Raw genomic sequence first — 15,961 nt, forward strand, 5'->3', positions numbered from 1 at the left:
ATTCTAGCAATTTTGTACCTTCTCTTAACGATCATTACCACAACGAGGAGGAGCAGGATGAAAACTAGAATTCCGGCACTGATTCCAGCTATTTTCACCACCCGATCACTTTGCTTGCCGGGATCAGGGACCACCTCAGGTTCTTCAGTTGTGGCTGCTAAATTAAGAAGAAGAACTTGCATGAAAGCATGTAATTATTGCTGGCAAGGAAATTATATTTCATGCCACTTTGTAAATACACTTCAAAAATCCAGGTACAATTCACAAAACAGTTTATCCCATAACATGTGATGATTTCACCATGTTGAATTCTAGATTTAGTGTAAGACAGGTGAAGAACACAAGTAGCAAAAATATAAACATTGTTAAAAATAATGCAATTGCCAAAAAATAAAGGTCATATCATATTGAAGATAATTTACATAGCTCACTTTCAGACTTGGGAATAATTTGTTGAAGCTGGTGTCACAGTTAGCGAGGGCTGTAAAGAAAGCTTTGGGCACACTGACCTTCATAAATCAATGTATTAAGTACAGGAGATAAGATGTATGTTGAAGTTGCGCAAAATGTTGGTGAGGCCCAATTTAGAGTATTGTGAGTAGTTTCGGTCACCTACCTACAGGAAAGATGTAAATGAAGTTGAAAGAGTACAGAGAAAATTTGCAGGGATGTTACTGGGGTGGAAGAAACTGAGTTATAAGGGAAGATTGAAAAGGTTAGGAGTGTATTCCTTGGAAAGTAGAAGAATGAGAGGAAATTTGATAGGGACGTACAAAATTACGAGGGATATAGATAAGGTAAATGCAAGCAGGCTTTTTCCACTGAAGTTGATTGGGTGGGACCACAACCAGAAGTCAATGGTTAAGGGTGAAACTTGAAAAGATTACGGGGAACATGAGGGGAAACATCTTCACTCAGAGGGTTGTGAGAGTGTGGAATCAGCTGCCAGCACAAGTGGTGCATGCAAGCTTGATTCTAAAGTTGAAGGGAAGTTTGGATAGGTACATGGATGGTAGGGGTAAGAGGGCCTGTGGTCCTGGTGTAAGCTGATGGGAGCAGACAGCTTAAATGGTCTAGCATAGACTAGATGGGCTGAAGAGCTTGGTTCTGTGCTGTAACTTTCTGTGACTCTAATAAGACAATGACATGTCATATTTATAAAGACAGGTATCAAATACATTTTGCTCATCACCTGGATGAAGTTTTATTCCAAGCCTAAGATATTGATGAAATTGATCAATCATTTGTGTTCTCAAGCATTTTCTATATTATTCAGAATAATTATTGGACTGCAGTTCAATTACACCATTGTCAAAATGAACTATCATGTCACTATTACTTGCAGATTTGTTTTAAAAAAGGGTGGAGATACATTTCTACCAAAGGAGGTGCAAGATGCTCCCTCCCTCCGCTAACCTGTCGGTCAGCCTTGGGCAAGGTGTAGCACCTGCTTAGCCCTCCCACTCCCGATCAGGGCTAAGTGACGCCACGGGTGCAGGTGGCGGGTGGTCATATCAGCAGCTGGTGGATATCACAAGTCCTAGTTATGAAATGACTTATGCCAGGCAGACAATCTCTGAAAAGTATAGATAATGGCTGGGATAACCTGTCTTGTAAAGGCACTGCCCAGAAGAAGGCAATTGCAAACCATTTCTTTAGAAAAATTTGTCAAGAACAATCATGGTCACGGATAGACCATGACTGGCCACATCATACAACATGGCACATGATGATGATGATGGTGGTGATGACCTTGTGGGACTGATACATTTCATCCTGTAACATTCAGGATACACATTCAGTCTATTAGAGACACATCTGAGTGAAAGATGTGGTCTTATTTCAAACACTCTTTGCTTTACCAATAGTATTAACAATAACATTCATTTAAAATTGAAGTAACCTGTGCTCATTAATCACCTCTATCACTCGTTAGTATTTAATGAATCAGGAAAATGTTGCTATTTAATCATTACCACAGAGTACACAATGAAACAAAGGGTATACAGAATTAGAAAGGAAATGTAATTTACAGTGTACAAGAAAATGTAATTGAAAGCTACATTTAATTAATATTAAATTTAATTGGGCATTATGCTTACAATAATTCAATATCATTTTTTGAGCAGCATAGTATTAATTACTCTGATATTTACAGAGAAATTGTTATTGCTGTCATAGAAAAGTTGTCAAATCAATTTGTTCACATTCAATTTAAAACCAGAGAAGTTGACTTACTATTTCTTTACCTCTGTGACATTTCAACTTGTATCCTAAATTGTACCCTGGTCAGATCCCACTTGGAGTACTGTGCTCAGTTCTGGTCGCCTCACTACAGGAAGGATGTGGAAGCCATAGAAAGGAGATTTTCAAGGATGTTGCCTGGATTGGGGAGCATGTCTTATGAGGATAGGTTGAGTGAACTCGGCCTTTTCTCCTTGGAGTGAAGGAGGATGAGAGGTGACCTGATAGATGTTGAGAGGCATTGATCGTGTGGATAGTCAGAGGCATTTTCCCAGGGCTGAAATGGTTCCCCAAGAGGACACAGGTTTAAGGTGCTGGGGAGTAGGTACAGAGGAGATGTCAGGGGTAAGTTTTTTACTCAGAGAGTGGTGAGTGTGTGGAATAGGCTGCCAGCAAAGGTGGATAAGATAGGGTCTTTTAAGACACTTTTGTAAAGGTACATGGAGCTTAGAAAAATAGAGGGCTATAGGTAAGCCTGGTAATTTCTAGGGTAGGGACATGCTCGGCACAACCTTGTGGGCCGAAGGGCCTGTACTGTGCTGTAGGTTTTCCATGTTTCTATGTAAATTCTCCGTCTATCACACAATTTTTCATTACATCTCGAATGTAACTGTGAAAACTTTGCAGACTGGAATATAGACTACAAATCACCCAACAAAGCAAAAATTTGTACTGCTTGGTGTATCTACTCTTGTATATTAAACTTGTGAAATAAATTGTGCCTCTAAAACTAAATTGCCATTTTAATCAGCTAAGGGGCATTGCATCTTCAATAGGCAAGTAACCCTTTGGAGAGGCAACCGGCATCATTTGGAAAGGAGCTATTTTAATTACAATAGTTCTTGTGCGTGAACAATGTGAAATTACCAATTTGTTTTTCATTACCTTTTCTGCTCGCATCAAAGTCTTTTAGAAAATGAATTCATGGTTTGCAGTACTACAGAAAAGGGCAGTGTTTATTGCCCAATCTTAATTCTCTTTTCAGAGATGCTGGTGAGTTACCCTAAACTGTTGTAGTCTGCATGATGGTGTTCCAACTGCCACTCAGTGGTTCTGACCCAGGGACAAAGAAACGCAATGATACAGGGATGGCAAGGAAAAATACTTGCCCTCAAAGAAGGCAACAGAAAAACTGCTAGAAATGCCGGAATTTGGAAAGCAGCTATTTTAATTATAATTAGCTTTTGTGAGTGAACAATGTGAAATTTCTAATTGCTTTTCATTAACTTTTGCTCACTGAGTCCAACAAGAATGTGGAACTGAAGGGAATTCGTACTTACTAAAAACAAGTGGTACCAGAGAAAATGATGAGACTCAATGCCAAGCAACACTGGTTGAGGCATCTTTCCTGTAGTTATCCAGCTTCTCATACACCCTAATTGTTCCTGCACAACACCTGTTAAATGATCTTTACTGCTCTCCTTGTTCTGTTGATAGTGACCTAATTTGTTCATAAGTTCCCATTTACTTAAGTTTGATTGTTGACTTTTGTGGATGAAACTGTTTGGCTCATGGCTGTTTGCACTATTGCCTTGTAAACTATTGGTTGCTATTGTGTTGTCTGTTGTGGTATTGTCCTGTGTTTTAAGCTTGGCACCGAACCACAATCAATTCTGGTATGTTTCACATACTGGCAATAAAGTGATTCCGATTCTATTCGACTTTCTAGAGTTTCAAAAGAGGTGGGTTATCATCTAGCAAAATTCTATCGATTCTGGAATGTTCCCAGCAAATTGGAGGGTAGCAAATCTTAACCCACTATTTAAGTGGGAGAAAGAGAAATAAAACTACCTAATCAGCCTAACACTGTTAGTCAGGAAAACGTCAGAGTGGAAACCATAGAAAGGGATGCAGAAACAGTAAACAACATGGAGAAATTCAACAGATCTGGCAGCATCAGTGGAGCAAGTTAAATCCCTTCATCTGGATAAGTAACAAGATAATAGAATCTATAAAAGGAAAAGTTTGATTGATTTATTGGAATTCTTTGAGGGCAGAAGTAGGTAATGGGCAACCTGTAGATAGAGCACAGAACAGTATAGCACAGGAACAGAACATTTGGCCCACTATGTTGTGCTGAAACAGCTAAAAAGCAACTCAAAAACACCCAAACACTATTTCCTCCTACCAGCACCATGTCCATACCCCCCCCCATCTTCCTTTCATCCATGTGCCTATCCCAATGTCTCCTAAATGTGGTATACTTACCCCAATGCTCAGAAGGCTTTTGATAAGGAACCCCAAAAGAATTTGGACAACACGGTTAGAGACATGATATTGGGCATGGATTGAAAATTAGTTAGAGACAGACAGCAATGAGTGCGAACAAACAGGTCACTCACAAGTTGACAGGTTGTGACTAGTGGGGCACAACAAGGATCGGAGGATTGAGCATCAGGCCGTTATTCACAATCAGTATCAACAGTCTTTCTGAGGGGGCTAAATGTCATATTTCCAATTAGTGGATTATATAAAACTGTGTATGCAGGAGTATATAAAAAATGTTTCAAGGAGTAGACAAATTAAGTGAATGGAAGAAAGCATGGCAGATGGAATGTAAAAGTGAGGCTATCACTCTGGAGTATTTTCAAATCATGAGAGCCTGAGTCAAGTTGATGTTGAAAGGACTTAGCTGTCCTTGTACACAAATCACGGAAAGCAATCAAGCAGGTGCAGAAAGCAATAAAAGAGAGAAATAATGTTAGTTTATAATGAAGGATGAGTAAAAACTATCTTTCCATGATTATGCAAGGCTTCGGCGAGATGCAGCAGCTGAGGAATCCAGTTTTGGTCTCTAATTGAAGAAAGTATGTACTTACTTTAGAATTCTGTTAGAATTCAACAGAAACTCAATAGACTGTTTCCTGGGATGGCAGATTTGTGTTACGTAGTAGTGAGATTGACTAAATCAAGTCCGTATTTTTATTTTTAAACAGCTTATAAAATTACATCATCTCATTGAAACTTCCAAAGCTCTTAAGAGCTCTGTTTCAACAGGTAATGACTTCTGATCAGAACATGTGTTGCAGATTCAGAATTAGGATCTGGCCTTTTATAACTGAGATGAAAAATTCCTTGCTGCAGAGTTTGGCCGGCCTTTGGAATTCTGCAACAAGGAGGAGCAGTAAGCTGACTTCATTCAAAACAGCAGATTTCTGAACTTTAGGGGTATAAACCAGCATTGGGGAGGGAGTACAGGAAAATAGAGCTGAGGTAGAAGTTCAGCCATGATGTTAATAAAGATGGTCTGCATTTGTTCTTAAATCTTCCTCAGTTACAATGATGCAAATTAGAAGTTGATTTGCTCTCCACAGATACTGCCTCATTGTTTGAGCATTTCCAGCATTTTCTATTTTCATTTCAGACTTCTTCACTTGCAGGCTGATGATGTATCAGAATCAGACTTTAATCGCCAAGTACCTATACACATACAAGGAATTTACTTCCAGCAGATGCTGTCTCTCTGCTCATAACAGATGATAAATATAAATGAAAATATAGATTATACATACAAGTAGTGCAATCCAAGTAATAGTTAGCCGACAGTTAACTGTTCAGCAAAGTGACCGCAGTAGGGAAAAAACTTCTCCAGTGCCTATTAGTCTTAGTCTGGAGGGATCTGAAGTGCCTACCAGACGGAAGCAGTTCAAACAGTCCGTGCGCAGGATGGAAGGAGTCCTTTATGATGTTCCCCGCCCTCTTCTTCAACCTGGAAGAGTACAGGTCCACAATAGAGGGCAGGGAGGCTCCAATGATGCGCTCGGCAGTCCTCACTGTGCGCTGTAGTCTGGTTCTATCCTGCTTGGTGGCGGCTCCAAACCACACAGTGATGGAGGTGCACAGGACAGACTCAATGACTGCAGTGTAGAACTGCAGCAATTGCTGTCCATCTTCACTCTTGTACTTCTGAGTGAATTGGGGACATGTTGACAAAGCAGCTTTGCTTAGTGTAGTATCTGTATCTTACTTTGGAAGCACGTAGACACTGCAACAACAGTGCAATAATTGTTAAATATAGAATCACAGAGATCTACAGCACATCACAGGCCCTTCGGCCCACAATGTTGCATCGACCATGTAACCTACTCTAGAAACCTCCTAGAATTGCCTTACCACATAGCCCTCTATTTTTCTAAGCTCCATGTAGCTATCTAAGAGTCTCTTAAAAGACCCTATTGTATCCGCTTCCACCATAGTTGCCAAAAGTGCAGTCCATGCACCCATCATTCTGTATGTGAAAATCTTACCCCTGACATCCCCCCGCACGTACTTCCAAGCACCTTAAAACTATGCCCCCTTGTGTTAGCCATTTCAACCCTGAGGAAAAGCATCTGACTATCCACATGATCAATGCCCCTGATCATCTTGTACACCTCTATCAGGACACTGCATATCCTTTGTTGTTCCAAGGAGAAAAGGCCAAGTTCACACAATCTATAAGGCATGCTCTCCAATCCAGACAACATCCTTGTAAATTTCCTCTGCACTCTCTCTATAGTATCCACATTCTTCCCGTAGTGAGGTGACCAGAACTGAACACAGTGCTCCAAGTGGCATCTGACCAAGGTCTTATATAGCTGTAACACTACTTCACGGCTCAGCTTTGAGTATCCTATGGACACAGTCCCCAAGATCTCTCTGATCCTCCACACTGCCAAGAATCTTACCATTAATACTGTATTCAGTCTTCAGATTTCAAAGGGAGGAAGTCGGAAGGCAAAACACTTGACACAGCAAACCCAGGCTTTTAACCTGCTCTTTTTAGCTGCAATATTTATGTGGTCAGGTTATTTGTCGTAAACAAATACGTTAGAGACATGTAACAAGTTTATGGGTTTGGCCACAGATCAACTCTGATTTCACTAAACGACAGAACAGGCCTAAATGTTCACTCCGGTTCTTATTTCTCCAGATTACAAAGCTCCAAACACAAAATATAAAAAAAACCTTCAATGCGAATGATTTTATCTTTATCATAATTCGCCAGAAAAAGAACCGATTTGTTCAACTGCTGTAAATTCTACTGATAATATTCCTGCAGAGGGCAGCCAAACCTCTCCTCACACTGTTTTGTGTTCTGCTTCACACATCTATAAGGACGTGTTTCAATTAATGCAGAACAAACCATTATTCAGAGGAAGAGAACTCGAAAATTATATTTGAAACTTTCTTCAATAAGGGATTACAACTTATAACAATGGGAATCAGAATGGGTAATCAATCACCCCTGACTTAAAATGAAAGACAAATCTGAATACAACCAGCACTAAACTATCTTTTAATGTTAAATCTAAAGTAAATTAAAAGTTGAAAAGTTGATTTAAAAAAAACTATTTTCCCCTCTGCAGATCTGCTTGACCTTACAAGGGACTTCATCTTCACAGTTTTGCTTTCAGATTTCTGATAACTAAAGTATATTTCCTTTTGATTGGAGTAAACATTTTCTTTTCATCATGAACATATCGACAAACACATCTAATGTTGTGTGCACAAAATCACCGGCAAGAAGTGCTGATACGTATGAAGCCGTTTCTTTATTCGACAAAATGAGACACAGCAGGCAGCATATTGAGATCTCTTTCAGAGGAAAAAGACCTGCGTGACCCAACATTACATGACATTTTATATGCTAAAGGTCAAAGGACAATTCCATATTTACAATATTCCCTTTGAACCTTCACATACCTCCCTCTTCACAGCCACATGACACCCAAATAATGAATTTAATCAGTATCATCTTGTCTTCAAATTAACTGTGGTTCACAGTTTTTAGGAACCCCTGGTTCAAAGCTGCATTTTAGATTCAGTCCACAGTTCAAATTCATAAAAACTGGCTGATGTCAGTTGCTGAAATTATTTGTAAAATGTGCTAACCCCCAAAAATGTTCTAGCAATTAGAAGAGAGAATTTTACTGTGCTGTCTTTGGAATTTCACAGGTTAAAGATATTTCACCCTCTTTAATTCTCTTATGGTGTTGGTGAATTTTATTATTCGAAGTCTCCAATAGAACCCAGCTCTGAAGAAAATCACCAACAATATTCACCTAATACAGCATTGCAAGTTGCATGTTAAACTCCAAGGCACAAAATACATTTTAGAGAACATGTTAATACACTGTTGAAGCAAAGCCTCAGGCTACAAGTTGCTTAGCTGGAGCTTTGTCCTATTTCTTTTCAATGATGCCATAAAAACAAGTTTTCACTGACTGAGAAAAGCACACTGATTGCTCTGCAGTTATCATTAGAAGCATTTATTACCAGATTATAATGTCTCATTGATTGAAATTACATCTTCATGAATTCTATGTATTAGAGTCTTTATCCTTTCATCAAAGGGACATGGAGAAATTCCTTTCCAGTTTAATCATGAATAAAATTAGTTTTGTTTACTAAAATAAATCACTGTTAATATTTTGTTTCTCAAGGCATGTTAGCCAGCTATATAAAACAACAGAACGTTGTTTGGTGACAAGAGCAGAGCAAAGATTGTGCCAAAGCTGTAAATGGCTGCCCTCAGTGACTGTCAGGCACTGAATTCTGTTTCTTCCTGTGTCCACTGACGCAACCACTTTGATTAAACTAAATTATGTTGTGTAGGCTTGTTTGAAATTGTGCTCAAAATGTTAACCTTTGAATTTGGCACATGAGTAAGATACCAATGATTGGAATGTAAACATGGAATTAGACTTCAATTCCACTCACTTGATTGACAGCTTCGTGGAAGGGGTACCATGTGTAAATTTTAAAATGATCAAATTTTATCACAAGGATTCAACAGTAACATATCTGTGCCACTGCCAGATGTCCTTCTCTAATGCACAGGCAGGAGAGCTTCTACTGGTGTACAAAGAACTCGTCGCATTGTAATTCTGACAAATTATAAAAGTATCTGTTCCAAAATACAAAAAGAATATATCCTCTTCTACTCTAAGAGACCTTTTGAATGTTGGCCTAACTTTATCAGGCAAACCAGGGGCTATGTACTGCCAATACCATTTAAGTTTAGTGGGATATCTATTTTCTCACTCTTAAATAGCTTTTTAATAGCTCCTCAAGGCTTGTGCAAAACAGCAAAGTGCAACGATTGTAAGTTCCAAAGATGCATTTTAAAACAATCCAAGCATTTTAACTGCAAGCAGTTTTACTCTTCTGGAAGTATAATCATTCGCGTGGAATTATGTTTAAAGCTGCAAGGATTCTATGACCCTGCTTTGGGTGCAAGGCGATTGCTGACAGGGATAACTATCAGGCAAACGTTCATTGTTTCTCAGAGTGTATTATAGTACAAAGTAATTTCTATGATCTTGGAGAAGAAGGCCGAGTTTCAAATGAGGCAGATACAGCTCATGGCTGTACTTCTGGAACAAGGCACCGGACAGAAAAGCAAAGAACAAAGATACAAAGCAAACAGACACAAAGCACAGCTGGAAAATATACAAATGGGAAAACTTAATGCAAGTACAAAAGGAGCTCCAAAGAGTTTGGAATAAAAGCAGCAATGTGGCCCATCTACTATATCCTCCTCCTCCTACACTAGACTAATCTAAGATTATCTTAATAGGCACTCGGTCTCCCTCCAATCATTATGTGCTTTCCTATTTCATGGGAAAGGCTTATTCTCCTTTAACCTCAAGAAATAAACCGTGCTATTTGACAATCCTCAAAGCTGACACCTACATCTCAACGGATGTCCATACAGTTCTTTTCCAGAAGAATCAATTGACACAGCAGCTACCCACACTGAAAATCTGGCCTCTTATATCACAACCCAACAGGGAAAATATTTGTTATTTTTGCAAATGCTAACTTTGGTACTAATTCAGCACTGATGAACTTTGGAGCAGTGCTTTGAAAGCTGGCATTTCATCATCATTAAGATTCCATCATCATTAAAGTGGAATGACATATTGGGAAAGAACTTTCCTTAAAAGATACTAGTGAATCTGTTAGTTTTTATAACATGATCCATTATGATTCACAGCAACATGTCTATTTTGACATTCACTTTCCTTTTATGCTGAATTTATATTTTTTTCTCTATCTACCCTTTTTTCCCTGCAATGCAATTGGATATCAAATGACAAGCAGGTCACTGGAGCTCATGTTAGAGCATTGGCTATGGCAAGATGCTCCTGCCATCTGATTCCATTGAGCTAGATCAGTTTGACTAATGATTATTATTGGTGAAATTCAGTGGAGTAATTTCACATTCAGTATTTTCTGGACTAAAAACTCAGTCATCTGCTCCAAAATGGACAATCAGTTTTAACGCTCTCAGACACATCTCTCCCATTTCCCGTACATCTGCCCTCACCCCATCCACCCACCACCCCACTTGGGATAGGGTTCCCCTTGTCCTCACCTACCACCCCACCAGCCTCCAGGTCCAACGTATAATTCTCCACAACTTCCGCCACCTCCAATGGGATCCCACTACCAAGCATTTCCAGCTCTTAGCTTCTTCCCACCCCCTCCGGTCTTCTCCTATCATTTTGCATTTCCCCGTCCCCCCCACTACTTTCAAATCTCTTATTATCTCTCCTTTCAGTTAGTCCTGATGAAAGGTCTCGGCCCGAAACGTCGACAGTGCTTCTCCCTATAGATGCTGCCTGGCCTGCTGTGCTCCACCAGCATTTTGTGTGTGTTGTTTGATTTCCAGCATCTGCAGATTTCCTCGTGTTTGAACCAATTTTAACATCCATTTTTCTTCACAAGTGCCAATTGGAAGTGAGGTAAACTCCATTGACAATTAAAAAAAACATTCTCCTCTCAGGAAAAACTGCTGATAGAAATATCTAAACGCTGCTGAGGTCAAAACAAGATAACTTTACATACTTCTAAAGGATAACATAGGACATGTATTTCTTACTGTTCACATCTTGCTGTCTCATACAGTCCCAACTTGCAAAGATTTGAAAAAATTGTTTCAATTGGAAAAGGAAAGTAAAGTTGGAACAGGATTTGATTCAGCCTGTTTAGATTCCTGTTGTGAGGGCTCGACATTTTTCTGTTTATCTATTGGTCATGCCATTGGCAGCTCAGCTATTTCTATAAGTGGCATTTGATTGGGGTGAGGGCTTTTCATCTGGAACTTCGTCCTATGGCTGCATGAAGTTATGGTGGAGAGTGGGGAAGTGGACAGAACATTATACATCAGGTGCTCTGCACATTGTCAAATACAAAGGTCCTTCAATATTTCAGTGATGTGCAGCACAAGTTTTGTCATTCTTCCTTTGGGCAGAAAAGGGTTGGCTTATTTTAATCTGCTCAGAAGTGGATAAATATTTGTAACAGTACATTTTAGCCCAGAGTAACCAGTCAAAATAGATGCTGGATCACCTCCAATTCCAGGATAGCTACGAAAGCTAACAGCCATCCAACTGACTTGTATTCCCCCCCAACCCCCAAGCTTGGAAAACAGAAGAGACACCACCAGTGTCACAAAGGGAAACAAGAGGATTAAATACAGTGAATGCGGCTACATAGCATAGAATGAATTAATACAATTTGGGTTCATTAACACTCAGCTATGCCCTGAAAGATTTCTGTTTGTTGTGCGGTAAATTAAGTTAGGGAGAAATGCTGTCACATTTAATGATCTCAAGTTAGGCTCAAGCCAATCAAGTCAAAGCTTTATTTTGCTGCACTATTAAATGCTGATTTATATAAGCAGCTGATTTTTTTTTAAAAAGTCCCCTGCACAGGCCTGATTTATCATGAATAGATTGGTTTGCAGAAAAGCCTGTGGTCGATGGCAATTAACTAAATTTTCCCCCACATTTATGTTTGAAAATTGTCCTTTGCAGGATGCAGCAGCTAAATAAAATGTAGTGAAGTTTTTCAAGAGTAGCACTGCAACACTGCAGTCTAACCTGCACCAGTCTTACAGGTTCATACACATGGGCACAATCAATAGGTTCCTGCACTTATGAAATCAAGTTCTGTGATAAAAGTGCAGGCTCTTTTCTGTTGCTGAGCAAGTAAGCTGATATCCCTCATACAAGTTCATAATGCCTTACATAAAGCATAGAATACAATAGTTCCATTTACAACCTTTAAAGGATGACCCAGGCTGTGCTATGATTACACTCTGCACAATGTATGCTTAGAAAGCCTTCAGCTCAGTGGCCCACAAAGCCAGTGAGTAACAGCACAAAAGGAGCAGATTTTAATCCAGCTCACAGGTTTAATTTTTAAGGTAACTATAGTTACCTATAAACCAAATTAAAACAAAACAGAGGGAGGGAAATTACATTTGTTACAGTTCAAAAAATTTTTGGACCCATTACTCAACTTTTTTTTCGTGCAGTGAAGGGTGATAAGATTTATTTGCCAACGATTTGGACAGGGACGGTATATCCTTGGTGCAATGAAAATGCTCGAAGGTGCAGAAATAATTGCAAAGCATAAGCAATTAGCTTTAAATCTATATTGGTTTCTTTGCAAGCATAAATAGTTTCCCTGTTGATCTTTCCGTATCAATTTATTACCCATTTATTATAATAGAGATGTATTTAAAAAAAATTGACTGTGATTGGAGTTCCATTCGAATTGCAGCAACACGTCTCAACGAGCAACTGAAAAGAAATTCATTGAAACTTTCCATTCAGTCACCTAATTCCAATGGGAAAAAGAAAAGGAAATCATTATCAGATGCTGCGCAGTTCAGTAAAGTTTTCCCTCCAGCATCAATTGACCTCTCCCCACTTGTATTCATTTCAGCCTCCCTTCAAGGCAGCCACGCAGTTTGCCTTTTTCATCACTGTGAATACTGACAGTATTTTCATACCTAACAATGAAGAAAACGGTTTTTTTTTTGTATATTGCTATCCACTCCAGACCCCAAGTGGCTTTTATTCATCCGCAAATTTAATGAAAGAGATGCAATTTTTCATCATGGTTGCAGCTTGCATCAATTCCTTTTGTTTCTTGCTTGACTCTTATTGCAAAGATGACCCTACAGATCTTTATGACTGGTTTGACCTTGACCTGTACAAATTTTTGGCCAAAATATTATTTTAAGATGTTGTTGAATTCCACAATTTTAAATAAATCTTCAAAAGAGCTTGCAGGGCTAATCAGGATCTTGCATTAAAGACAGTATTAAGCAACCTATTATTAAACAAACCTGGCAATTCCACGGAAGTACTGTCTGTGTGCTACAAACCTGCCATTATTCAGAGGCAAGCCCAACATTGAACCGTTCTCTCCTCACCAGCCTGCTGCCCTTCACCCCTCCTTGGTCCACCAATCACCTACTGGCCTCTGTTTCACCCACCGCGCTCCCTCTCTTCCCTGTTCTCTCACAGTCCTGATTCAGGGAATTTACCTGAAACATTTACAATTCCTCCCCCCACCATCACCACCACCAACAGATGATACTTAAAACTCCACATTCCGCCAGCAGATTGCTTGTTGCTCCTGTTTCCAGCATCTTCCCTCAGGCTGTGAGACTAATGAGTACCTTGCCACCACTGACATCTCGTCAACAGCATGGTGAGCTGCTTACTGTACTGTTTACCTGTGCTGCACACGACATACATTCTCAATTATATTTTATTAACTTACTTATTATATTATTTTGCTTCATGAGCTGTGCGTGATATACGTTTTGTGGGTGCACTGTGGTCCGGAGGAATGTTGCCTTGTCTGTTTTACACTGAAAAAATGTACAGCCAGATGACAACAAACCTGAACTTGAGTACCCTCACTTATGAAAACGAGAAGACCATAAAACAAAGGAGTAGAATTAGGCCATTTGGCCCATCAATCATGGCTGATCCTTTTTGACTCCCTCCTCAGCCCCACTCCCTGGCCTTCTCCCCATAACACTTGATGCCATGTCCAATCAAGAACCCATGAAGCTCTGCCTTAAGTACACCCAACAACCCGGCCTCCACAGCTGCCTGTGGTAATATTCCATCTATTCACCACCTCTAGCTAAAGAAATTTTAAATGGATGCCCCTTCATCCTGAGGCTTTGTCCTGTTGCCATAGATTCTCCTACCATGGGAAACGACTTTCCACATCGACCCCAACATTCAAAAGGTTTCAATGAGATCCACCCCCCCCCCCATCCTTCCAAATTCCAGCAAGTAAAGACTCAGGGTTATCAAATGTTCCTTGTACGATAACCCTTTCATTCCTGGAATCATCCTGGTGAAGCTCCTCTGAACCCTTTCAAATGCCAGCACATCCTTGCTTAGATGAACAGCCCAGAACTGTTCACAATACTCAAGTGGATGTATAGGAGCTGCAGTGATGTAGTCACCCCTAGATTGCAGGAAATAAGTACCTGGGTGACTGTAAGGAAAGGCAAAGGGAATAGGCAATCAGTGCAGAGTACCCCTGTGGTGATTTTACTCAACAATAAGAGCTCGCTTTGGATACTGTTGGGGGGGGGGGGGGGGGGGATCACCTTCCAGGAGGAATCCGCAGCAACCAGGTCTCTGGCACTGAGTCCAGCTCTGTGGCTCAGAGGGAAGGGTGGAGCAGAGAAGTGCAGCAGTGGCAGAGGATTCTGCAATTGGAGGAACAGAAAACCGATTTTGTGGGCATGAAAGAGAACCTGGATGGTATGTTGGCTCCCCAGTGCCAAGGTTAGCGATGCCTTGCATCAAGTCTACAGCATTCTAAAGGGGCAGGTTGAACAGCCGGAAGTCACGGTCCATATTAGTACCAATATCATAGGTAGGAAAAGGGAGCTGGAACTGGAACCAGAATATAAGGAGTTAGGCAGGAAGACGAAAAGTGGGACCTCCAAGGTAGTAATCCTGGATTGCTGCCCGTGAAATGTGCTGGTGAGGGTAAGAATAGGATGATGAGTGTGTGGCTGAGGAATTGGCGCAGAAGGTGGGGTTTCAGATTTCTGGATCATTGGGATCTCTTCTGGAGAAGGCATGACCCGTCCAAAAAAGACAGGTTACACCTGAAGCCATAGGAACCAATATCCAGGTGGGCAGGTTTGCTAGAACTGTTGGGGAGGGCTTAAACTAATTTGACAGGAGAATGGGAACCTGAGTGAGAGGGCTGTTGGCGTGAAAGTAAAGGCAATGTGTAATGAGACAGTGAGGAAAAACAGGCAAATGATAGGGCAAAATTGTAGTCAGTGGGATGAGTTTAAGTGTAACAGAGGTTCCAAGTCAAAGAGAGTGATGAATACAGGACTGAAGGTGTTATATTTGAATGTACACCGTACATGGAATAAGGCAGGTGAACTTGTAGCACAGTTACAGATTCTATGTACGACGTGGACATCACTGAATCATGGTCGATAGAAGATCATAAATTGGGAGTTTAACATCCAAGGATACACATTGCATTGAACAGACAGGCAGGCAGACAGAGGGGGTGGAGTGGCTCTGTCGGTAACATAGAATAGGAAGATGTAGAATCCTTGTGGATAGAGTTATGAAACTGCAAGGATAAAAAGACCCTGATGGGATTTATTTACAGCCCTACAAACAGTGACCAGGACGTGTGCTATAAATTATGAGAGATAGAAAAAGCACGTAATAAGGGCAATGTTGCGATAAATCATGGGGATTTCAATATACAGGTAGATTGAGAAAATCCAACAAATGCTGTACCCCAAGAGAGGGAATTTGTGGAATGCCTAAGAGAAATGTTTTAGAGCAGCTCCTGGTTGAGCCCACTAGGGGAATGGCAATTCTGTATTACGTCTTATGTAATGCCCCAGACTTGATTAGCAAGCTTA

General features: G+C 40.2%; 1 protein-coding gene across 6 annotated transcripts in view; it reads right to left on the reverse strand.

Moving 5' to 3' along the window:
- Positions 1 to 15,961, reverse strand: part of ptprk (protein tyrosine phosphatase receptor type K) — a 656,369-nt gene that overhangs the window by 89,227 nt on the left and 551,181 nt on the right. For 4 of the 6 annotated variants that reach the window (XM_059981529.1, XM_059981527.1, XM_059981531.1 and 1 more), the window contains one exon: positions 19 to 157. In XM_059981529.1, coding sequence (XP_059837512.1) covers positions 19 to 157 — 139 coding nt within the window. The remainder of the gene's footprint in view (positions 1 to 18; positions 158 to 15,961) is intronic. The other 2 variants (XM_059981530.1, XM_059981528.1) reach the window with 1 other exon arrangement.

Source organism: Hypanus sabinus, chromosome 10 (assembly GCF_030144855.1).
Source record: "Hypanus sabinus isolate sHypSab1 chromosome 10, sHypSab1.hap1, whole genome shotgun sequence".
In the NCBI taxonomy this organism is placed as follows: Eukaryota; Metazoa; Chordata; class Chondrichthyes; order Myliobatiformes; family Dasyatidae; genus Hypanus; species Hypanus sabinus.